At 39.6% G+C, this 27,093-nt stretch overlaps 1 protein-coding gene across 3 annotated transcripts in view; it reads right to left on the bottom strand.

Annotated features, from left to right (window-relative positions):
* Window positions 1-26,368, bottom strand: part of IPO7 (importin 7) — a 59,958-nt gene extending 33,590 nt beyond the window's left edge. Inside the window, exons 1-4 of one of the 3 annotated variants that reach the window (XM_054724570.1) lie at window positions 26,122-26,368; window positions 7,542-7,623; window positions 1,138-1,291; window positions 535-693 (exon numbers count right to left, since the gene is read on the bottom strand). In XM_054724570.1, the coding sequence (XP_054580545.1) occupies window positions 535-693; window positions 1,138-1,291; window positions 7,542-7,623; window positions 26,122-26,205 (479 nt within the window). In that variant the 5' untranslated portion in view covers window positions 26,206-26,368. Of the gene's footprint in view, window positions 1-534; window positions 694-1,137; window positions 1,292-7,541; window positions 7,624-18,790; window positions 18,938-26,121 lie in introns of those variants that run through there. The other 2 variants (XM_008151048.3, XM_054724571.1) reach the window with 2 other exon arrangements.
* Between the last annotated feature and the right edge of the window lie 725 nt (window positions 26,369-27,093).

Genomic DNA, 27,093 nt, shown 5'->3' with positions numbered 1-27,093 from the left:
TAGGTTCTTGTATGTTATCAAGATCCCAAATTAAGATAAAGATTCACAGAAAGCCAGAACAGAGCTCTAATGCTCAATATATTCTGATTCCCTTCACATTTAAAAAAAAAGCCTTTATTAGCCCACATTGAAGAGTTAGAGATAACTCAGTTTTTGAATAGGGAAACAAGCCTGCCCAGCTTGGCTCAGTGGTCCCATCCCAGTTCAATTCCCAGCCAGGGCACATGCCCAGGTTGCAGGCTCGATCCCCACTAGGGGGCATGCAGGAGGCAGCCGATCAATGATTCTCTCTCATCATTGATATTTCTATCTCTCCCTCTCCCTTAAAATGAATAGGGAAACATATGATTAAGAAAAAAGGGCACAAGTAGTTTATTAGTTGAATGAACAGAGGACACTACAGAAGTAAAATAAGAATACTATTTCAGAAAGAAAACACTGAATTCAAATAACATAATTCACTAATTTTAATGTATAAGATTTCCAAACTTTCCTACTTCTCAAAACTGTATAGGAACTGAAAGAGACACTTACTCATAATTTTTCACAAGCTGATAAAGGCAAAGAAGAATTCCTAGCCAACAAGCACTGTTATCAGACTGAAGATAAAAGCCAATTTTGTCCACAATGGCAGTCCAGCGGCTTGGGTAATCATGTTTGATGATATGATGAATGCATGTAGTAAGCTGTACCCTGAAAGTAAAAAAATAAACAATAAGAAGGAAGAAATGCTACCTAGATAAAATTTTATTAACTAAAAAAAATATTTTTCTTAATGTCTGTTTAGACAAAAATTAGTTACTGAGCAAAAACTTACCAGTTCCTACTATTTCAAAGATCAAAAGACTACGATATAAATTACATGACAACATTCTAGTTTTCTTTACCTCCTTTCATCTGATCACAGTGTGTTTTACAAGTTTTACATGAAGTTTAAGCTATTGGTTTTATAAATGTAAAAATTAATTGCAGTACGAAAATAAAACAAATTCTCCTGTAAGAGCATTTAAGTTTTCTGAAATGACTGCCCTACCTTATTCCCCCTCCCAAAACACCCACAAATCATATACCTGCAAAAATGGATAAGCTTAAAAAATACATATGTATGTATGTGTATATATATATATATATATATACCTGATGAGCTCAGGAGAGTGGATAATGGCCTCTACAATATTTTCTCGAATACAATGTCGATCTTCTTCTGGAATAGTATAAGGGGATATATCCCGTGGTGCTGTCTCGCGATCTGGCCAATACTGCGTTATCATATTCTTCAAATAGATAACACCTAAAATATAGATTAAATTTTTTTTATTTTTTTAAAATATATTTTATTGATTTTTTACAGAGAGGAAGAGAGAGGGATAGAGAGTTAGAAACATCGATGAGAGAGAAACATCGATCAGCTGCCTCTTGCACACCCCCTACTGGGGATGTGCCTGCAACCAAGGTACATGCCCTTGACAGGAATCGAACCTGGGACCCTTGAGTCTGCAGGCCGACGCTCTATCCACTGAGCCAAACCGGTTTCGGCTATAGATTAATTTTTAAAAATGATTTGATCCCTAGCTGGTTTGGCTCAGTGGATAGAGCGCTGCAGACCAAAGGAGCCCGGGTTCGATTCCGGTCAAGGGCATGTACCTCGGTTGCAGGCTCCTCCCTGGCTCGGGACCTGGTCAGGTTGTGTGCAGGAGGCAACTAATCAATGTATTTCTCTCAAACTGATGTTTTTCTCTGTCTTTCCCTCTCTGTTCCACTCTCTAAAAATTCAATAGAAATCCTTAGGTGAGGATTAACGACAACAACAACAAAAATAATAAAAATGATTTGTGAGAGAGAGAAAAACATTGATTTCTTGTCCCACTTATCTGTGCATTAATTGGTTAATTCTTGTATGTTCCCTGGCCAGAGACTGAACCCACAATCTTGGTGTATCAGGACAATGCTCTAATCAACCGAGTTATCTAGCCATGGGTAGAGATTAATTTGACAAAGGAGTATTTACTATGAAAGCAGTGAGAATACCCCTTATAAATGTCCACACTTCTATTTCTTTCTTTCAGACCAACAATTGTTGTAACACTATCCTTTTAAAAATAAAACATTTATTTTAAAAGTTGATAATCAAACACAAATTTAATAATTAGCTACAGTAGTCATCTAAAACGTTTTTATTAAACAGAGACTAAGATAACTGCAAGTAAACACACTATAAATTAAACTGTTAAGACCTTTTATATCACATTTATTCATAACAATTTTTATACTATTTTCTGTAGGAAAGCTATTTAAAGATTAATTTTAACAAATTAGTTTTCTAAATGAAGCCTCTAAAGACAAAACCACCTACACACACCAATAGCACTTCTACAACTAGTATCACTGCTACAGAGTTAATGTTTGTGGTCCCCAAAATTCAGATTGAAATCCTAATCCCCAATGTGATGCCATTAAGGCCTTTGGTACGTGACTGGGCACTCTGTCCTCATGAATGAGATTAATGCTCTTCATAATAGAGACCTTAGAGAACTTGCTCACTGCTCCTACTATCTGAGGTTCTATGAACCAGAAAGTGGATCCTCAGCAGATACCAAATCTGCCAGTGCCTTGATCTTGGACTTCTCAGCCTGCAGAAATGTGATAAAGAAATTGTTTATAAGCCACCCTGTGTATGGTATTCTGTTACAGCAGCCCAACTAAGACACACACAAAGGTTATTTTTATCATAGAAAAATTATAGCATGTAAAGAATCTTAGTCTACAAATCTAAGCACTTCAATCATACACCACAATTACACTGCTTCAAATTCATGTTATTTTTATGGGAGAATTTGCTGTGTTCAAAATTACATATTATTTTCTGTCAGCTAGCGAACTGGTATAATGTTCACTAATTAACTTGAATTAAACTAGATCGCTAACAATGCTCTTTATCCAGCACTCTCCCCCCAAATGAAGGGGGTAGAGTGGGATGAACAGGGAGACGGAACCCTCAATCACAAATGTATAGGAAAAGGAAGTTAAATTAAAATATCCCACCTTATAATATTTCAAAAAAGATTAAGACTATGGGGGGGGAAAAAAAAAAAAAAGCAGTTTGGACACATGCCCAGTAAGGTCTGAATGATGTGGAAAGTGCCTACCTGTTTGTCAGTCACACCTGGGAGCGAGTCAGGGCAAGAATAGGGTGGCCACTGCAAGAGCTTAAAACCTGAATATTTAAAATCCTGGACAAAGGAGCACACTCTCTTAGCCTTTGGCCCTACAGATATTTTGTTTAATAGAATGTACCCATTTCTGGCCCATTGTTTTTCTTAGGACTCCTGTTGCAGGGGACACACTCCCCTATACCCACGCAACTCACAGCCACTTGGGCTCCACACAATGTACTAATGGACTTGTAACTGATGCTGAACTAGATCTGGCTTCAACATAGAACAGAAGCTCTGGACACTGGCCCTCCTTTTGGCTCTGCTGGATCCCTGTGGCCCTTCTTTCAGGACTGGGTTAAGGGGCATGGGACTTTACAACCGGAGGAATGTAACTCCATGCAAATAAAGCCTTTTACCACATCTCAAAAAAGAAAAAAAAAAAAAAGATTAACTACATCTACAGTAAACACTGACTCAGTATTTGGGACTGATATATTTCAGATTAAAACTATTAAAATTTTGATTCTTTAGCTCCAAAACAGAACATAAACCAAAATAAGACTTGATACAACATTTCCTTCTACTGTTATGCACAAAGGAATGGAGTATAGATACTTATTTGTAAAACGTTGATTTGGTATTTTAAAAGTTGACTGGTCCAACAAGTGAGAACTGCACTGCAAGAAAATTCATGATTCAGTCTACTCCATCCAGAATGTAGGAATTCCACTACAACTATAAAGACAGAATCTTTCAAAGTCTAGTAGATGAAACTACAGAGCACCACATACTACAGAGTATCATTCAATTATTACAAGGATGTAACTTTTAAAAGAATGATTATGAACAATCCAATAAAAAAATGGGCAAAGGACTCAAATAGATACTTTTTGAAAGAGGACATACAGAAGGCCGAGACATATGAAAACATGCTCAAAGTTACTAATCATCCGAGAGATGCTAATCAAAACAACAATGAGGTACCATCTCACACCTGTCAGAATGGCTATCATCAAAAGATCAACAAACGACAACTGCTGGCCAGGATGTAGAGAAAAAGGAACCCTCGTGCACTGCTGGTGGGAATGCAGACTGGTGCAGCCACTGTGGAAAACAGTATGGCATTTCCTCAAAAAGTGGGATTACTGAAACTCCCATTTGACCCAGTAATCCCACTTTAGGACTACATCCCAAGAAACCAGAAACACCAATCAGAAAGGATATTTGCACCCCTATGTTCATAGCAGCACAATTTACAATAGCTAAGATTTGGAAACAGCCTAAGTGCCCATCAGCAGATGAATGGATTAAAAAACTGTGGTACATCGCCACAATGGAATACTACACTGCTATAAAAAAGAAGGAACTTTTACCATTTGCGACAGCATAGATGGAACTGGAGAGCATTATGCTAAGCGAAATAAGCCAGTCGGAGAGAGATAAATATCACGTGATCTCACTCATATGTGAGATATAATGAACAATACAAACTGATGAACAAAAATAGATCCAGAGACAAGGGGCAGGGGAAGGGGCCGTTTAGAGATCAACCAAAGGACTTGTATGCATGCATATTAGCATAACCAATGGACACAGACACTGGGGCAGTGGGGGCTTGCCCTCATGGGTGGGAGTGGCTGGGGGGTATCAATGGGAAAAAGGAGACATATGTAATACTTTAAACAAAAAAGAATGATTTTTTAAAGTATTTTACCAATTCCATAGTTTGGTTGCTTCTGTTTTTTTGTAATACTAAACAAAAACCTTCCTAGTAACATTTAATTTTATTCTACGGATACCCTGGATTACCAGAAAGACGAACAAGTGAATCCTAGAGCAAATTAAGCCTGAAACATCACTGGAGACAAAAATGACAAAACCGAAGCTGTTCCACTTTTGGCACATCATAAGAAGGCATGGTTCTTTGGAAAAGACAATAATACTGGGGAAAATATGAGGCACCAAAAAAACAGGAAGAATAAATATGAAATGGATTTACTCCATTAAAGAAGCCATAGGCACAATTCTACATGAATTGTGCAAGGGCTGTTGAGGATGGAATATTGTGTACCTCCCTTGTTCATAGGGTAACCAGGAATCAAAGCCACATAACACACACTAACATAATGAAGTCTCTAAAATGTGTTAAGGTCCCTCTAAATGCCAAACACTTCCAACATATTAGTAAAAACTGAGATTTGAAGGCAAAGATTTTTATATAAAAAAATAACCAAATGGGAAAATGTCAACTTCGTTAGTAAAACAAAGAAATGACAGTTAAAATAATCAAAGCAACATTTTTCTATTTAATTAGAAATGTATAAAAAGATTCACTGGCCCAGCTGGTGTGGCTCAATGGTTGAGCATCGACCTATGAACCAGGAGGTCTCTGGTTTGATTCCTGGTCAGGACATATGCCCAGGTTGCAGGTTGGATCCCCAGTGGAGGGGTGTGCAGGAGGCAGCCAATCAATAATTCTCTGTCATCATTGATATTTATATTACTCTCTTCCTCTCTGAAATCAATAAAAAACATTAAAAAAAAAAAAAGATTCACTGCTGATCAGGACCCAGTTAATTACTACATTTTCTAGGCACAAAAAAAGGTTACATTGCCCTAGCTGGTTTGGCTCAGTGGCTAGAGCGTCGGCCTGCAGACTGAAGGGTCCCAGGTTTGATTCCAGTCAAGGGCACATACCTGGGTTACGGGCTCAATCTCCCGTAGGGGGCACGCAGGAGGCAACCAAGCAATGATTATCTCTCATCACTGATGTTTCTCTCTCTCTCTCTCTCCCCCTTCCTCTTTGAAATCAATACAAATATATTTTTTTAAAAAAGGTTCCATTATTGTGTAACTTATATACCAATTTATTTTTTAAAAAACCATAAAGCATAAAGCAATTACATTATATTCAGTCATTTATTTACTGAGTATCCTCAATGTGTCAGGCAATATTTTAGGCACTGGAAATACTGTTAATGTTCAGACCTGAGATTAAATCCTAACAACTGAGAAATAGTTTACCGCATATGGCACTTTATGGTGAATATAACCTTAATTTTTTAATTATATTTTTAATGATTTCAGAGAGGAAGGGAGAGGGAGAGAGAGATATGGAAACATCCATGATGAGAGAGAATCATGGATCGGCTGCCTCCCACACCCCCACACTGGGGATCGAGCCCGCAACCCGGTCATGTGCCCTGACCAGGAATCGAACCGTGACCTCCTGGTTCATAGGTTGATGCTCAATCCCTGAGCCACGCCCGGCTGGGCAAAGACTAACATTATGTAAAGAAAAGGCAAATGCTTAATATACACTTAAGCAGGGGTGTGGGATGTCTGACCATCGAGCCATATAAGGCCCGAGAAATCATTTGGTCTGGTCCTGCGGTGAGTTAATTAAATGTTTGACCAAATATAGCAGGCTAATTTTTAAGTTGGTAATTCTATATAGCCTGTGTGAATGATGTTATAAATATCCAAATGGCCCTTGGCAGAAAAAAGGTTTCCCACCCCTGCACTAAAGAAAGAAAAAGAGCACCCTTGTTTTTTTTAAAGAACAAAATTGGTGTAACGGTAAAAAATAACACCAGAATATAAATTATAAATTGTTTTTCTAGAATGATGAAATTATTAGTATTTTATATTTCCTATGAAATTTACATATCTTCAAGTAAATAAAAATAAAACATGAACATATGAAATCCATTATTTTGCAGACTAACAGATAATATTAGAAGTAGTGTGCCACATTTTCAGACTTTGATACTGAAGTAATTGCTCAATATCTCACTAAAATCTGAACTAAGAAATAGTACTTTTTAAAATGTTGTACTAAACAGTAAAAGCAAATAACTATAAGGAACAATCACATAAACAAAGAATCTTTTTGTGCTGTTGTTAATCCTCACCTGAGGATTTTTTCTCCATTGGTGTTTTTAGAGAGACTGGAAGGGGGGCGGGGGGTGGCGGGGAGAGACAAAGAGAAATAACAATGTAAGAGAGACACATCAATTGGTTGGGGATGGAGCCTGCAACCAAGGTGTCCTTGATCAGAATCAAACCCAGAACCCTTTATTTAGTCCACAGGCTGATGCTCTATCCACTGAGCCAAACCAGCTAGGACAGCAAAGAGTCTTAATAAACCCCATCAATTTCTCTTTCCCGCTTCTCTTCTAATCCAATGAAATACTACATTCCTTTAAATTAAACTCTGTCACCAAATATCAAGGCACCTGCCATTTGTAGTAAACACATAAGGGTAAAATGATTTTCAGGGAAGAAAATCACTGAAGGGCCATCCAGGATATTTCTGTTATTCAACTGTAAACCTTTTAAACAAGTTATTTACATACACTCAAGAAAATAATTCAGGAAACTTGCCTGCTTGTCTCACAGGTAAATCCAGTTGTTCTGACATAGTAATCTGAAGCAGTGTCGAAACAAAATTCAGAGACTTGTGTGCCTATAAACAAAAACATACATTTTAAATTTCAGCAAACAAATATTCTCAGTATTCTATTTCATGGTTTGGCTGTCACAAAAGGCTCTCTGTAAATTGGTCCCAGCCTTATTTTCTGTCACTCACCTATAATAACTCAAAAAAATTTAACATCCTAACTCCTAAAACATTTGGGATGCATTTGCCTGCATTCTACTGCATTTCCCATTTACCCCAGTTAGCATTCTTAACCTACACTGGTATCAGTAGCGCAAAAATCAATATTCTGTGACACCTATTTCCCCAATTCAGTAATAATTTCTCCATAGAAATGTGTGTTCAGTTTGTAAAAATCAATCAACTGTATCCTAATGATCACTTTTCTATATGCATGTTATATTTCAATAGAAAAATTAAAAAGCAATATTTTGAACATTCAATAAAAGTAGGATACAAACTATGACAATAATTTAATAAATACTTTTATAAGCATATGCATTGCAACATATAAAGAAACAAAATACATCGAAAATGCTAATTATCTCTGGGATAGTGGGATTATAGAGGAGCTATTCTTTTAAAAAAAACAACAACACATGTTTTTATTGATTTCAGAGAGAGAGACTGGGAGATAGAAACATCAATGATGGGAGAGCATCACTGATTGGCTGCCTCCTGCATGCCCCACACTGGGGATTGAGCTGGCAATCTGGGCATGTGCTCTGACCAGGAATCAAACCATGACCTTCTGGTTTATAGGTCGACACTCAACCACTGAGCCACGCTGGTCGGGCCAAAATTTATTTATGTAGGTGTTCTTGGTGCAAGACACCATTGCCAGGAGCTGTAAATATAGGTTTGAACAGAACAAATGAGGCTCCCTGACCTCATGGAAATTTAAGACTTTAATGAAGAAAAACAAGGTAAACAGGTAACTGCAATAAAGAAGTCGAGGACATAATGGAAGAATCAAAAGGAGAATCTCCTAATTCAGAGAAGTAATGCTTAAATTCAAGATCTGAACAGGAGTAATTAAGTGCATGAAGGGGAGGTATTTGCCCCTTTCAGTGCTCTATAAATAGATCTGAACACAGTTAAACGACTATTAGTTTTTGAAACACCCTTAATCTATGCAATTCATACACCACTTTTCCTGGCCCTTTCTCAGACTCTTTTGCTAGTTTCTCATTCTATCCTATCTAATAATAGAGTAATATGCAAATTAACCATCACTCCGCGACAAAATGACGGCCCATAGCCACAAGATGGCGGCGCCCAGTCACCTCAGCCCCGCTGCTGGAGTGTCTGGCCTGTCCGACCAGCAAACAGAGCCCGGAGAGCAGGGCATGGCAGCTTCCTAAGCGCGGCAGCAGGGAAGCCCCAGGCCCTGCAGACAGAGCCCGGAGAGCTGGGCATGGGGGCTTCCTTAGTGCGGCAGCGGGGAAGTCCCCAGATATGGCAGACAGAGCCCAGACAGCAGGGCTTGGAGGCTTCCTTAGAGCAGAGGCAGCGGGAACACCCCCAGGCCCAGCAGACAGAGCCCAGACAGCAGGGCTTGGTGGCTTCCTTAGCAAGGTGGTGGCGGTAACACCCTGAGGCCCCGCAGACAGAGCCCGGACAACAGGGCATGGGGGCTTCCTTAGTGTGTCTGTGTTGGCGAAGTCCCCAGGCTTGGCAGACAGAGCACACTGCAGGGCATTGGGCCTTCCTTTGCATGGCGCATGGCAGCAGCAGGCAAAGAGCGGACAGCAGGGCATGGGGGCTTCATCTCCATGGCTGCAGTGAAACCCCCAGGCCCCGCAGAGAGCAGAGAACCATGGGGAGTGGGCCTAAGCCATCAGTAAGACATCCCCTGAGAGCTCCTGGATTGTAGAGGGTGCAGGTTGGGCTGAGGGACCCCCATGTACGAATTTCATGCACCGGGCCTCTAGTTTAATATATAAATGCTAGAACCTGGTGCCAGGACTCAGTCATTGGATGTCTTTTCCACTCCCAGGCGATTTATCCAACCCATCTTTAAACAAAATGTCAAATATGTTATATCCAGCCCAAATCATTCTAACAGGTCTATTTAATAATACCCTATCTTCATTCTCCCAAGTTGCTCACATTTATTATGTTCAAACTATCTTTTCCCCTAAAAGCTGTGACTCTTTCCTTGCACTACCTCATCACTATCCTCAGTCATTCATGCCTGAAACCTGAATGTCATATTTAATACTTCCCTTTTCAATACATCAGGCCCTATCAACCCAATACCCAAAATGCTTATATAATTAATATATCCACTTTCTCCATTCCCATCAACACCAACCTAGTCCTGGCTTTATACCCCCTTTTCCTATTAATTAGACTTTAAGCTTCAGTGACAGTAGGGACTATTCTGTTTGTATACCCAGTACCTCATGAGGGTTGGCATTTGAAATATTTTTTTAAATTACTGAATGAATTAACAAACAAACAAAAAATGCCTTGGAAGCAGTTGTGATCACCCAGGGGCATTGTAGAGTGAAAAAGGGTATTTATATTTAAGGGGTAGACAATTAGCCCACAAAGGACACTACTATCCATATTATGACTATGGCACTTTTAAGGCCACTTATATTACAGAATATATCTTATCTGTTGCATCAAATTATGGACTGCTGAGATCAGATAGTCTTCGCTATAAATACAGGATGGGTCAAAAGTAGATATACATTTGTGAGTACCTGAAACAGTGTATTCCTGTATTATTATGTATTAATTATTGTATTATTTTCCATATAAACAATTATAAGCCTACTTTTATCCCACCCTGTACAGGTGATGTCACTTTCTACATTTTTAACTCTTGAGCAAGTTAATTCAGTAAATCTAAGTCCTCTTTAATTTTTTTAAAATTATATTTTATTGATTGCAGAGAGGAATGGAGAGGGGGAGAGAGATAGAAACAACAAGGGTGAGAGAGAATTATTAATCAGTTGCCTCCTGCACGCCATCACTGGGGGCTAAGCCTGCAACCTGGGCATGTGCCCTGACCAGAATCGAACCAGGACCTCCTGGTTCATAGGATGACGCTCAACCACTGAACCATGCCGGCTGGACTAGTAAATATAAGTCTTAAATATGGAAAACATTTAGCAAATATCAAAACATAACAAATGTTGTTTCTATATCCATATACAGTAGAATCTCATCTTTCTCAGAGTGTATGTACTAAAGCATAAATATTGCCAAATTAATCTTTAGCTCTTTAAATCCCCATAAAATACAGCATACATATATGGTTTTGTATATACAACACTCCCTTGAGGTCCCAATTTTGCATTTTTCCTTCTGAGTTGAAAAAGACTGCTTTCAATGATTGGAACCCCCAATGAAGTTATTGGTTTATGCTTAGGAGTCATGCTAAAACAACAAAACCACCACAACCACCAGTTTTTGTTGGGTGGATAGCTACGCATAAGTGAGCATATTCCACTCACTATATCTTCCTACAGCACAACAGGTAATCCATAAGTGTTATATTAACAAAGGACCTCTACCAATTTCTAACGTCAAGTTTAAGTATAAAAAAATAAAACTGCAAGAGTAATTAAAGGGAACCACGGTATCTATCTTTTTTTAAATGTATTGATTTTAGATAGAGAGGAAGAGAGAGAGAAACATCGACTTGTTCTACTTATTTATGCATTCATTGGTTGCTTCTTGTATGTGCCCTAACTGGAGATCAAACCCCACAACCTTGGTGTATTGGGACGATGCTCTAATCAATTGAGCTACCCAGCCATGGCCATAGTATCTATTTTTATCATCTTAGTGGGTAAAACCTAACCATGATGAAAGCTGAAAGCCATAGAAGAGTTTTAGTATCAAGTAAAACTTTGTTTTAAGAGGAGGGGGTGGGGGGGGGGAGGGAGGGAGGGAGGGAGGGGGAGGGAGGGAGGAGAGGAGAGGAGGAGGGAGAGAGAGAGAGAGAGAGAGAGAGAGAAAAACATCGATCCATTGCCTCCCATATGTGCCCCGACCAGGGATCGAACCCACAAGCCTTTGGTGTAAGGGACCATGCCACCAACTGAGCCATATGCCCCTCCCCCATAAGTGTAAACAATGTAAAAGGAAATGAAAACATCTGGAACATCAGAGCAAGAGTTAATCACTCCAAAAAGAAAAAAAGATTAAGCAAATATATACAAGCAAATTACAAAAGATTTAATACAAGTGGACAGGAAAGCCCTACCTGAAAACAATATATGCAATACACCAAAGTGCTAATGAGGATGTAAAAAAAAAATGGAACTCATAGTGTTGGTAGATGTATAAAATGGTACAAACATACTGCAAAACTGGCAGTTTCTAACAAGCATGGACTTTATAACCAAGCAATTTCAACTTTATGTATCCAAGAGAAATAAGTGCTTATGCCCACAATAATACCTGTCCATTGACAAGTGAATTTATAAACAAACTGTGGCACAATCCATACAAGAAAATACTATACAACTTAAAAAAATAAAACCAACCTACAGAATCAAGCAATACAGTTCTAAAACAAAAACAAAAAACATATTATGAAGCCAATCTCCCTGGGTACAATGGGATTCTCTTATATGTACATGAAGTTCAGTGACAGACAAATCTAATCTATAGGTAACAGAAGTCAGAATAATGGTAACCTGAAGGAGGAAAGGTATTGACTGATAAGAGTCTAAAGGAAATAGAAATATCTCTCTCTCTCTCTCTCACTCTCTCACACACACACACATCTCTGTCTTTCTTTTCATTTTATTTTTTATTTTAATACTAAAGGCCTGGTGCACGAATTCGTGCACGGGTGGGGGCCAGCTGGGGAGAAGGGCCGTGGGCCGCCCAAGCCCCTGGCAGAACTTCGGGTCAAACTTCCTGTTAAACTCCTGGTGGAGGAGACAATTTGCATATTAGCCTTTTTTTATATCGGAATGTGTGTGTGTGTGTGTCCTATCTAATAAAGAGGGAATATGCCATGACAAAGATGGCAGCGCCCATAGCCACAAGATGGTGGTGCCCAGGCCCCTCAGCCCTGCCAGAGTCCCCCAGTCCTTTCAGACCAGCCAGGGAGGGGGGAAGCAGGTGCACAGTGCGGTGGGACTGCCCTCAGCCCCCTAGCCGCCCAGGGCCAGCCAAGGCTTGCATTGCTGGCAGTGGCAACAGCAGAGGTGTGATGGGGGTGTTGCCTTCCCCTGATTGCCGGGTCGCCTCCTGCCCCTGAGGGACTCCCCCCTCCAGTGCATGAATTTTCATGCACCAGGCCTTGTGTGTGTGTGTGTGTGTGTGTGTGTGTGTATCTTGATTTGAATGGTGGTTATCTAGCTAAAAATTGATAGAGCTGAATATATTTTTGAGCTTTGTATTACATGTAAATTACCCATCAATTAAAAAAAAAATTCAACAGAACTGTCTTTGCCTGAACATTTACAGCAGTATTATTCATAATAGCCCCAAAATGGAAACAACCCACAATGTCCATCAACTGATGAATAATTAAGCAAAATATGGCATACATTTGTATAGAATGGAATATCATTTGGCAATAAAAAGAATGAGATACTGATACATGAAACAACATGTATGAACCTTTAAACCATTATGCTATATGAAGGAAGCCAGTCACAAGACATATCATCTGATTTCATTTATATGAAATGTATAGAAAAGACAAATCTATATAGACAGAAAATAGCCAAAAACAGGAGGTATAGGGGAAAACAGTTTTGAAGTTTGTGGTGATGACTGCATAACTCTGAATATATTAAAACCCACTAAACTGGATATTTTATGTGGCTGAACTCAATAAAATTATTTTTTAAAAACTAAACTATGAAAATAATTTAATAATTTAATTACTTTGTTTTTGTCACTTTGCCTTCAAAATACAGAATAGCCCTAGCTGGTTTGGCTCAGTGAATAGAGCGTCAGCCTGCGGACTGAAGGGTCCCAGGTTCGATTCCAGTCAAGGGCATGTACCTTGGTTGTGGGCACATCCCCAGTAGGGCATGTGCAGAAGGCAGCTGATCAATATTTCTCTCTCATCGATGTTTCTAACTCTCTATTCCTTTCCCTTCCTCTCTGTAAAAAATCAATAAAATATATTTTAAAAAAAACAACAACAAAATACAGGATAAATCTAAAAGTGAAACTGACAAAAAGTATTTCTTTCAGATAACTGAGCTTAGATAGACTAAGGTTAATAAAGAAAGGATTATTTTGGTCAGCGAGAATGGCCCAAGTTAGCAAACTCAATCTGGGACATCTACTTACCTGTCACATACTCATTTCCATGCTGTTGAAATCCCTAATGCAGGAAAGTCTTGTAATTCTCCCAAGAAGGTAACAAATGTACTTAATGTAATACTGAATATCAGACACCAGATTTCCAAGAAAATTGAGACATAAAGTAGATAGTAACTAGGGCTGGGATAAGAGATTAAGTGTAAACTGGAAGAAGTAATTATTGGGGGTAATGAAAATGTTCCAAAACTGGATTGTGGTTAATAGTTGTAAGTCTACTAAAATCACTGATTTTCAACACTTAAAACAGGTAAATTATGGAATGTAAATTATACCTCAATAAAGCTTAAAAAATAAAAAGACCATTATAAAACACAAATCAAATAAGTCATACATTAAATGTTCAAATTTAGAAAAATCATTTTTCGAGTCACTGGATGATCAACAACTTTCTGGCATTATTGGGTATAGCGAACTATAACATATTTAAAAGAATTTCTATCACATATTAACTACTATATTTATTATCATACTAATGGCCCAGTGCACGAAATTCGTGCACATTAAAAGGTGACTAATTAGAGGAAATAATTTAATATTGCTACTTGCCCTTTCTCTATAATAGAAGTGTCAGAGATGAAAGAAAATTAGTAAAATGTATATGAAATCCTTCCTCCTGTCAGAGTCTGGGGCACACCACAGAACCCAGAGTCAAGTCCCCGCCCACCAACATACGCCTCAAAATTGTGTGAGACCCAGACCCAGCCGGTCCCCCCAACATTGGGCTAGATCCAGACCCGACCAGTCCCACCCTTGTCAAGCCCTGCTGGGCAGGGGGTGTAGCCTCAGATCCCCTGGATGGGGGGCGTGGCCTGAGGTCCCCAGCCCAGACTGGGGCGGGGGGGCGTGCCTTGAGGTCCCACGTCAAGTCCTGCCAGGTGTGGGGGTGGGTGCAGCCTCAGGTCCCCGACCAAGCCCCATCGGCAGGGGGCACGGCCTGAGCTCCCCTGACCCAGCACTGGGGGTGCACCTTGAGGTCCCCTATCAAGCCCTGCTGGGTGAGGGGCCCGGCCTGAGTTCCCTCAGCCTGGTGCCGGGGTTGGGGGGGGCGGTCTGAGGTCCCCCAGCCTGGTGCTGGGGCGGGGGGGAGCAGCCTGAGGTCCCCTAGCCCAGCACCAGGACAGGAAGCACACCTTGAGGTCCCCCGTCAAGCCCCGCCAGGTGGGGGCATGGCCTCAGGTCCCCTGGCCTGGCACTGGGGTAGGGGGTGCAGCCTGAGATCCCCTAACCTGACGCCAGGGTGAGGGGCGTGGCCTGAGGTCCCCTATCAAGCCCCACAGGGGCGGGGAAGGGTGTAGCCTCAGGTCCCTGCTGATTGCTCGTTAAGGCTCCTTATGAGAACTTGGCCTCAGCTGTGGGTGCAGCCATCTTTGTGACAGAGTGACAGTCAATTAGCATATTCCATCTTTATTAGATAGGATATTAAAAGATCTTTATATTTTTATGGTAATTTAAAAAAATAAGCAAAATATCACTTGCATCAATATCACACACTCACACAAAACTCTTTAAAATTTGATTATGGTATTATTCTCAACTGCTTGGCAAACTTTAATATAGTCCTCAGAAAATGCTCCAATAAATATATTGTGTCAATGTATAAATGTAACTTCTGAGTGCTGGCACTAATTACAGACCCCAGAACTATAGAAACAAATCGGCCATTAAACATCATTAAACAGAGCTAAAACTACCAATACTCAAGCTTAAAAGCTACTAATCATAACACAAAAACCTTTCTAGACAATTTCTCATCTTGTCATTATTTATCATCAGCCCAGATAATTCAACATTCACCTCAATTCATCTAATCAAAATTCTTCAAGGGTTCCAACTCCATCTCTCTCTTTTTTTTTTAAGTATTTTATTTTTAATATGGCTTATTGATTTTTTACAGAGGAAAGGAAGGGAGAGGGATAGAGAGTTAGAAACATCAATGAGAGAGAAACTGAGAGAGAAACATGGATGAGCTGCCTCCTGCACACCCCCTCCTGGGGATGTACCCGCAACCAAGGTACATGCCCTTGACCGGAATCAAACCTGGGACCCTTCAGTCCATAGGCCGACGCTCTATCGACTGAGTCAAACCGGTTAGGTCCAACTCTATCTCTTTTAACTCCACTCCATTTACTAGTACTTAAGTGCAAGACACCACAGAGATAAAAGTTCACTATAAGGTAGGTTAGGAAATAAATTCTAATTGGACTACCAGGTAAAATTTTGAGTTAGACGCTAAAGGACTTAAACCCACAGAAACAGGCAGAAGGATTTTTAAAAGGAAAAGAAGTATGGGTTGTGTTAAAGAGGTTATTAGGAGGAGGAAAGAGAATAGTGAAAGGCAAAAATGAATAGGCAAATTATACCCACATCAAGATCTAATAAGTGTGAACTTTTTTTGCAAAGTTTTTACATGATCAGATCTATGCTATAGGAAGATAAGGTCTTTTTTTTCTCATGCTATAGCTACTAAACCTCCCATTTAAGGTATTATATGTGTACATATCTTACCATTGCCCCCCCACCCCACTCCCATACATGCCCTCACCCCCCAGCGTTTTGCGTCCATTGGTTATGCTTATATGCATGCATTCAAGTCCTTCAGTTGATCTCTTATCTCCCCCACCTCTCCCTAACCTTTCCGCTGTAATTTGACAGTCTGATGCTTTACTGTCTCTGTATTTATCTTTTTGTTCATCGGTTTATAAGGTTCTTTATTATCCATAAATGAGTGAGATCATGTGGTATTTTTCTTTCATTGACTGGCTTTTTCACTTAGAATAATGCTCTCTAATTACATCCAGGTTGCTGCAAATGGTAAGAGTTCCTTCTTTTTTATGGCAGTATAGTATTCCATTGTGTAGATGTACCATAGTTTTCTGATCCAGTCATCTGCTGACGGGCACCTAGGCTGTTTCCAAATCATAGCTATTGTAAATTGTGCTGCAATGAACATAGAGGTGCATATATCCTTTCAGATTGGTGTTTCTAGTTTCTTAGGATATATTCCTAGGAGTGGGATTACTGGGTTAAATGGTAGTTCCATTTTCAGTTTTTTGAGGAAACTCCATACTGTTCTCCACAGTGGCTGCACCAGTCTGCATTCCCACCAGCAGTGCACCAGTGTTCCTTTTTCTCCGCATCCTCGCCAACACTTGTCGTTTTGATTTGCATCTCTCGGATAATTAGTGACTTTGAGCATGTTTTCATGTGTCTCTTAGCCTTCCTTCTGTCTTCTTTCGAAAAGATTCTATTTAGGACCGTTGCCCATAGGAAGAGAAGGTCTTGAAGCAGAATAAAGGATGCAATTCTAGGCCAGGTGACTATAAAACATTACAGTTAGGAAACTATTGTTACAACAGGCCATAATAGGCCTGAAAAATTACTCCACAGACAGTTTTTCCTGCTCCCCCTCCCCAAATAAAGTCTCACTTGACAAAAGAAAAAAAACATATGGAAAAACACATCTATCCACATAATCACTCCCCTGACCCTGCAACCCTTTTAACCTACAATCTTTTCCCTACTCCCTTGCAAGCATTCTATTCAGGGTTACTTGCTTTTCCAAGTTTACAATATTTTAAAAGCTTTCTCCCTCAAAAGTAATTTTACTTTAACCTCTCTCAGTTTGAAATATCAACAACCCTTTCCTCCCCCTAATAGCCTTTTACTTATTACTAAAGTAATTCATGGTTACTGGCAGAAAAATTATGAAATTCATTTAAGGAAAAAGGAAACTAAATTGCCCACAACCAACCTTCTTACTTAAAATTCCTTTTTTGGCTTTCTTCTACTTTTATGCACAATTCTCCAGTCTCCTTTTTCTTATGTTTCTCAAAGTCCCCAAAATGGGCATGGCCCAAAGTGTAGTCCTTTAGTCCACCCCACATCTCTGAATCATACTTCCTTTCTCTCAATTCACCTGAAGAAAAAAATTTAATTTTCCACTGATGCTTTCTCGCCTAAACTTCAATCCCACATTTCTAACTACCTACCAGACATTTTCTCCTGGATGATTACCAGCACATCAAACCAGATTTAAAAATTAAATCGTGTTCTCTCCAATATCAGGTTCCCTTCTAGACCCACATTTTCCAATGCACACCTAATGCCGCTATCTTTTAAAAAAATATTTTAATTGAATTTTAAAGAGAGGAAGGGAGAGAAACATCAATTGATATTAAAACATGGATCAGCTGCCTCCTGCATGCCCCCTACTGAGGATTGAGCCCAAAATCCAGGCATGTGCCCTGGCCAGAATTCAACTGGCAGTAGAACAACCTCTCTGTGCACGGGACAATGCCCAACCAACTGAGCCACACTGGCCAGGACTGTCCCTCTTTTAATGCTTACTCTTGAAGCGATTACTTTTAATTATTTCTCTCCATTGGAATGCAATCAAACAGGCATTCAATTAGCTACTATACATACTTTAACACCCATGTATAAGAGAGAGAGAGCGGCTTTAATGTATAAGAGAGAGGGGCTTTAAGGGCACTGTGACATCAGAATTTACATAAAATAAATACAACCAAGATAATTTCAAGAGTGCGGGGATTTCTAACCTTTCTGTTTTACTAAAGAATTTGATAAAGACAAATACTTTATCTTGCCTAGATGAAATATGAGACAGTGAGGTTAAATCATCATAGTGGTAAATCAAGACTAAAGCTCTTTATTGTGTCCTCCTGTCTTTCATTAAATAGTGATACTTAAATGCTTTCCAACTAAAGAGTTTTTAAAAACTTTTACATTATATTACTTAGTGACCAAAAGAAAATCCCACTTTAAATCAAACTTATCATTGATGTCCTCTGACAGGAACAAACAATAAGTAAAATTATATATACAACAATATATCTGAAAAATAAAATTGTTTTCTTACAAATGATAATATAGTGCTTTCTTCTTTTAGAACTTTAATGTGCTGTGTCATTGAATAACTTCCAGGCCAACAGCCAAAGTATCCAGGGACATTTTCTCTCCCAAATTCAAAACAGTATCTACTTAGCAACATTCTTCTTCTTCTTGTTTAAATCTTCACCCAACGATATGTTTATTGATTTTGAGAGAGAAAGAGACAGAGAGAGAGAGAGAGAGGTGAGAGAGAAACATCAATTGGTTGCTTCCCAACCAGGGATCAAACCCCGCAACCTGGATATGTGTCCTGACCAGGAATCAAACCTGCCACCTTTTGGTGTACAGGAGGATGCTCCAACTCACTGAGCCACCTGGCCAGTGTCTTAGCAATATTCTTAATTAAAGAATGTTACCTGCTCAGACTACATACTGTCTTCAAAATTATATACACTTTTTCAGACCTAAAATTCCCATTAAACAATGCATAAATTCTTTAATAAAATCAAGTTAAGCATTTATAAATAAAACTAGTAGCCAGTTTGCACGAAGATTCGTGCAATAGACCTTCATTCACCTGGCTGCCTGCACCAGTTTTCTGCGGGCACCGGGGACCCAGGCCTTGGCTGTGGCCACTGCCTTCTGCCTTCTTTCAGGGTTCGGGCTTGGCCCTGGGCGGTGGCCTTGGGCTCGGCCGCACCAAGCGTCCCTGCGACCCGATCTCAGGAGCCGACTCCTAGTGGTCTCCTGCGATCGGCGCAGGCTCCACGCTGGCGCCCAAGGCCGGGGAAAGCCTCGGGCCGCTTTCCCGGCCTTGGGCTCTGCCACACCCCAACGTCCCTGCAACGGTTTCCTGGTGGGCGTGGTTGATGGGTGTGGCTTGGTTGGTGGGCATGGCTTGGGCGTAGCGAAGGTGCGGTCAATTTGCATATTTGTCTATTATAAGGTAAGATATATAACTTACAGTAATAATAGTCACCATCTGTGAAGATCCCAGAAGTGACTCAGGGTAGTTTATAAATTTAATAATAAACATAAAATACCAAGAAACTAATCAAAGCTAAGCCACTTACTTTTTCACATAAAGAAAGTGGAAAAAAAAAGAAGCATTTCTGCCTACATAACCATTTTTTTTAGCACACTAAGCTTAGAAATAGAGGGTTTAAAAGGCTCCTAGGTAAGCCTTCTAATTCCACTTAGGGCATTTTTCTTGGCTGCAAGTATGAGAGAATATTGATGCTAAGATCATATCTGCCTTAACCAAAGTCAAATTTAATATCTTCCTCATCTAAAACTTATACATAGCTCTATTATAAGCCTGACCACATATGAGGGCTGTGTTGACTATGGAGCTCCAAAAAGGCAGGACTCATGAATTTCTTTATATCTACAACTTAGTTCAGTGCTTACTTAGTACAGAGACGATTGCTATTAAATGAACCAGACGGGAAATTGTCATTCAAAATAATTACTTCAAAAAATTGTTTCCTAACATTACATTTAAAACTTCAGTTCAGCCCAGCTGGTGTGGCTCAGTGTTGAGAGTTGCCTTATGAACCAGGAGATCACTGATTCCCAGTCAAGGAATATGCCCAGGTTGTGGGCTCGATCCCCAGTGTTGGGTGTGCAGGAGGTAGCCAATCAATGATTCTCTCATTAATGTTTCTTTTCTTTTTTAAAATATATATATATATATTTATATATAAATATATATATATAATTTCCAAGAGGAAATGAAAGAGATAGAAACATCAATGATGAGAGAGAATCACTGATTGGCTGCCTCCTGCTGGCCCCCTACTGGGTATCAGCCCACAACCTGGGCATGTGCCCTTGACTGGAATCGAACCTGGGACCTTTCAGTCTGCAGGCCGACTCTCTACCACTGAGACAAACCAGCTAGAGCATCATTGATGTTTCTATCTCTCCCTCTCCCTTCCTCTCTGAAATCAATAAAAATATATTTTTTAAAAGCTTCAGTTCAGCCCTAGCGGGTTTGGCTCAGTGGATAGAGCGTCAGCCTATTCCGGTCAAGGGCACATGCCTGGGTTGTGGGCTCGATCCCTGGGGGTGGGGGAGGTATGCAGGAGGCAGCCAATCAATGATTCTCTCTCATCATTGATGTTTCTCTCTCTCCCACTTCCTTCCTCTCTGAAATCAATAAAAATATATTTTAAAAAACAAACACTTCAGTTCAAATGTGAGCTACACAACAACCATGACTTTATGTACATTATTGGATCACCAACACCAAAGACAGTATTTGCCACATGACAGGCATTCAAATATATTTTAAATAACAGAAATAATTATTTGTAGAATGTCTACTATCATCTAATACTTCAGGGTCTAAAAAAATTATTTTTTTACCTAAAGATTTAATTCCTACTGGAGATAAATTTTTTTAAAACCAATGAACTTTATAGTAGAAGCGACAGCAATCGCCTAGTTTAAATAAAATTAAATTAGTTCAAATAAAATTAAAATATAAGGGAGAATACATAAGATTAGATGTTTAAACAAAGACAAATTTCTAGTTTACACTAGCACAAAAGATCAGAGTGGGGAAAAAATGGCATTTAAAATGAGATTCATCAGACTTATGGATGGGAAACACTTTAGTTTTGGGTGATAAGAACTTAACAGGAGGGATGAGCAGCATGAGTAAAGGCTTAGAAAGGCTTTCACTAAAGAACACTGGCAGGAAGAGAGCAAAGAGAGTGCTGTCTATTAAAATAATCTGTCAAAAACCTTCAGACATGTTTCATCTGTCTCATAAGTGAAGAACCAAGTTTTTCAGTGCCTTTATGTATGTATGTATGTATGTATGTATGTATGTATGTGTGTACATAAAGAAGAGTCTCTGTATCACCCAGAGCAAATAGTCTCTGGAACATAATAAACAATGCTGAATGAGTATCAAATGTCATATTTTAGATTACCTAAACAAAACAAGTTTATAATGTTGCACTTCTAGGTATATAGAAATTAATTAATCTCAAAGTGTAGGTTTTCTGTTTGTTTGTTTTTTTTGAGCGAAAGCAAAATTTTATTACAGAAAAGCTCCCTGCTACAGGGAGGGGACCCAAGCAGGTTGCCCTCAAAGTATAGAATTTAAGTGAGAAGTGACAGGTTCCTGTAACACAAATCTACTTTAAAGATTCAAAGATGAGTGCTCTTAACATTTCTGACTATTATTCAAGTTCTTATTTTCTGAATGCAAGAGAAATATTTACTGAGAGACTATAATGTATGTGCCAGGACACTGTGCTTATAATTGTGCCAATTTTCATGTTACAGTAATGCTAGCTACTTAGTGATTTCAGTGTCCAAAGAACATGTACTTGTGTTCTTTTGAGATTAGTGCTGATGATTTTCCAATGAGGTGTATTACTTAGTTAAGAGTAAAATAAGAAATAAAATGTATGATATGTTGGATTGGTTAATCAACTGGCAGTTCAAATAATTTGGAGAACTTAGTAAATGCCAAACATTTTCTGCAATTTTTCACATGCCATCATCTCACTCAACTCACATAACACAATGGCATACATACTATAACTTCTTTCATTTCATAAACTGGGAAAACGACACTTTGAGATTAAATAGCTTTCCCAGGATCCCAACTAGTATAGAATTCTTCAGGTTTTATTTTTAAAGATAAGGTGGTTTCTAATTATATTTACAATACTATTTGTACAAATGGTTTTCTCCAATCTTTGAGGCCAAGTTTGTTGTAATTATAATAGCAGCTCAAAAAACATTTCATAACATACTGTAGAGTAAGTCAGTGGGGAATACTAAATATCTTAAAAATATCTACTAAACAATCCTTACTGTGGCCTCTAACAGTCTAATGGCTTTCTTAATTTAATCTATATGTAATATAAAAAAAATAAATAAATACCTCAAAAATCCTTTCTGTAGAGGTGGTTAACATACTAAAGCCTATGTTGTTATTATAATAAGTCAATAAAGTTTAACATTAACAAAGAACTGCAGTAACAAAATAAAAATTTCAGACCTCATGAAACTAAAAAAATTTTATGATATATGATAAATCAGTGCTATAGAGAAAATAAGCAGGCGAAGGAAGATAGGGAGTATGGTAGTCTGGGAACTCTTCAGTGATATGGAGACAGTTGAACAGTGATAAAGAGAATTGAGAGAACCAGTCTAGGAGATAACTGAGTAATAGGGGCTCCAAGCAGATGGAATCATGAAGTGCAATCTTTCTGAGGCAGGAGCACTTTTTAAAAATAACTATTTGCACTATACTTTGATAACATTTATAATTTTTAGTTAGTGATTACTTCACTTAGCTGAAGAGATTCATTCAAATGTCAATGATCTTTTTTTTTAACTAAACGAACCAAAATATAGCTTTAGTTGAGACATCATGGAATGATTGGTTCATCCTATCTTAGCCCAGCTAGAAGAGCCTGCCAGAAATAAAATATGACTTCCTCATTTTTACTAGTCAAGCTTCTTCAAGATTTATCTGGAATCTATTTCCTAAATCAAAGTTCTGCCACAGAAAATTAATCAAAAAAGTATTCAAATGAAATCACTTCATTAAAATGAAGATTGGAGAGGAGAATAAATATTCTGAGAGAAGTTATCTTAGGAAAATTCTAGAAAATCTAGGTGTAATAACTGAAAGAAATTTACAAAACACAAATAGCTAACTATCACAGAAATGCAGGCCAGATACCAAATTTTCTTTGACAGAATAGATAAGCAGAATTGGCTGTTCCACAGTATTCCAAAACCCTAACAGCAACTTAGCAGTTAAATTAAAAAAAAAAAGAAAAAAAGCTTTATTTATTTTCCAAAAACTAGCTATAAAATACTTAACCCAGGTCTCTATTACAAGATATTAGTACATAGAACTAGACATTCAATACCTGTTTGAGGTATAAATAAATTTCAAATTTGCAGGAAGTAGTATTTATCCAATTTTCTATAAGGGAACCAACTTTTTCTTCCAAATAATACTTTTTAAAATTAATAATTAGCCCTAGCCAGTTTGGCTTAGTGTAGTGTCGGCCTGCGGACTCAAGGGTCCTGGGTTTGATTCCGGTCAAGGGCACATGCCCGGGTTGGGGGCTCAGTCCCTAGAAGGGGGCATGCAGGAGGCAGCCAATCAATGATTCCCTCTTATCACTGATGTTTCTATCTTCCTCTCTGAAATCAATAAAAATATATTAAAAAAAGAAAAATTAAATTAAAAATTACATGCAAGTATGTTAAGATAATGTTATTAAGAGCAAGGTCATGGTAGATATAACTATGACAACTTTTAGTGTGTTTAGGCCAGTGTAGGCGAACCTATGACACGCGTGTCAGCACTGACACGAATAGCCATTTCTGATGACACGCGGCTCAGCGGCCGCATGCCGAGGATGAAACATTTGCTGCTCCTGAGGATGAAACATTTGCGAAATAATGTTTTTTCCTCAAAGTGACACACTACCCGAGTTATGCTCAGTTTTTTGGTGAAGTTTGACACACCAAGCTCAAAAGTTTGCCCATCACTGGTGTAGGCTTATAAATACATTATCATAAACAAAATGTTCATCTTAACCTATCACAAAACAAATCAAAATAAAGTGATCCAGCCCCTGCAGTATGGCTCAGTGGTTGCCTATGAACCAGGAGGTCATGTTTGATTCCTGGTCAGGGCATATGCCTAGGTTGCAGGCTCCATCCCCAGTAGGGAGTGTGCAGGAGGCAGCTAATCAATGATTTGTATCATTGATGTTTCTTTCTCTCTCCATCTCCCTTCCTCTCTGAAATCAGTAAAAATATATTAATAAAATAAAGTGATCCATAATTCCATCTTTGGTTTACTAGTGGTCCAAATTGGGAATTTGTTTCAGCTCATTATTTTGTACCCAAAAGAAATCTAAGTAATTCAAGGTTACTTTAAGCCTAAGAATTAGGGTATCACTCTCAGTACGATCTAATGCTGGTCTCACTTGTAAAATAATTTTAGTTTGACCTCGCCTGGTGGCTCAATTGGTTACAGCATCCTCGCTTCTTCACTTTCTAATAATCAATAAAAAAACATGTCCTCGGGTGAGGATTAAAAAAAAAATATATATATATATAATTAAAAAAACACACACAATTTTAGACTTAATTTGTCTAACTCTGTGGGTGCTCTTCTTAAAATAGAAGTCCCTTAAGGGCAAGGATCTCTAAAACAGCATTGTACACTGAAGATGTTCAATTAGAAATACTCCTGAAGCTTTTATTAAAGTCAATGTTCATATTTTTTTAAGAGTTCCATTCCGATCAGGGCACATACCTAGGTTACGGATTTGATCCCTAGTTCGGTGAGTACGAAAGGCAATCAATCCCTCATGTTTCTTTCTCCCTCCCTTCCTCTCTAAAATCAATAAACATATATCCTCTAGTGAGGATAAATATATACAGACATACACACACATATATAAAATATATGAAATTTAAAAACAAAGAATGAAACTAAAGATAGAACAATAAAATATCCATCTAAGTCTGTTTTCCAAGGAGTGGTCCCCAAAAAGTACGGGGGAAAGGAACACCATCCGCTGCGAGTTGACAGGGAGTTTGGCAAGTTTCAAGCACTCTCACTTGTGGCCTAATTTTATGAATGGAAAAAACTCTGCATCAAAAGGCGCGACTTGTCCAAGGTCAGTCAAGAAGTTAAGTGTTGCAGCTCTACCTAGAAGGGTGCACTTCACCTGACACTTTCCACTACATCGCCCTGCCTCCCCTGCCGCCAGAGGTGGAGTGAATCAGACTCCCGCACTACCCTCAATCGGCTAAAGAGGCGGGCGAAAGCTTTCGGTAGCCGGTCCACCTAAGGGAGAAAGTTGGGCAGGTCACCGATCAGCCCAGTGAAGTGACATGTTGACAGGCGCAGCTCCCAAAGGAACAGTTCTGCGTTCCCAGGAGCCCCTCCAAACCTGGCGCCGGCGAGACTGCTCCCGGAAACGTCTGAAAAACCTCCCAGTGAGTTTCGCCCCCTCCTGGGCGTGAGGAACGACCGGGGAATGAGCAGAGGACGGCCCGGCCACCCGACCCAGCCATGTGTCCAGCCCGTCACGCCCGCCTCGCCCCAGCCGGTTCCTCGTGCCTCGACCGCAGCCAGAGGCCCAGCTCGGGACCCGACGCAAAGGCTGTCTGGGCCGCCGCCACCACCGCAGCAGCCCGAGGCGTCCCGGCGTGGCACTCGCCGTCAGGTCCCCGCCCCACCTCTCCAGTTGAGCCTCTAAGCGACGCTGTCCGCGTCCCTAGCCAGGCCCGGAGGGATCGGCCTGCCACAGTCCGCCCGACCGCCCGCTGCCGCCGCCAGCCCGGCGTCCTTACTTCATTAAGCTGGCGCTCCGCGGCCTCACGCAGGGCAGGATCCATGGTGCCCCGCAGGGCCTCGATAATGGTGTTGGGGTCCATCGCAGCGCGGACTTGCTAAAACCCCAAGGCTCGGGTGCTTCGGAGCCAGGAACAGCACCGCTCACTGCGCACATGGACCCGCCGCGCTCCGCAGCGGCAACCGGCGCGAAAGGAAAGAGAAGCGCCAAAGCCCCGGATAGAACCTCTTCGCCTCGGCGTGGAGGCGGGAGATGTTCCGGAGATTTCCTGTCAGCAGACCGCGGAGCACCTTGGGATGTGTAGTCCGCGTGTGCAGTCCGCAACCCACGTGGTCCTGAGCTGTCGCTCATACAAATCAAAAAGGAAAAATGTTCAGACTGCACAGAAAGAAATGTAAAACAATCAATTAAAAATATTTCACATTATGGTATACTTATGGTGACTCTAAGATGTATCTGATACAATAAGTGATGCAATCCATTGTTAGTAGCTGTGTAATTGAAGGAAACCTTTTCAAAAGCGTTTTGAGACAGTGTATATGCCATAAAAATGTTTATACCCAAGTAAAAAAAAAAAATATTTGACCCAAGTAATCCCATTTATGAGACTTTCCTAAGAAATAACACAAAAAAATTAAATGAGCCATACGTGTGAGAGGTATTTATCACATTGTACATTTATTTATTATAATCACCAAATACTAAAATTATGGCTTTTTATTGAGCATCCAAATTTTGTCAGGAACGTTATATAAATCACATCTAAATTCAGAACAAAAGCATAATCCCTATTAAAACCCACCTTCTTTAAAACAGTTAAATGGTTTCAGAAAGGTTAAATAACTTGCCCAAGTTCACTTAGATATTAAGAGGTTCACCTAGGATTTCAAAACTAGGACATTTCTATTTTCAAAGTTTTCATTCCATTGAATTACTCTGCCTCTCCAGATAAATGCAGTCCTGGCCTGCG

The sequence above is a fragment of the Eptesicus fuscus genome, chromosome 13 (assembly GCF_027574615.1).
Source record: "Eptesicus fuscus isolate TK198812 chromosome 13, DD_ASM_mEF_20220401, whole genome shotgun sequence".
Classification (NCBI taxonomy): domain Eukaryota; kingdom Metazoa; phylum Chordata; class Mammalia; order Chiroptera; family Vespertilionidae; genus Eptesicus; species Eptesicus fuscus.
The sequence above is the reverse complement of the archived record's forward strand: the minus strand, read 5'-3'. Positions and strand labels throughout refer to the sequence as shown.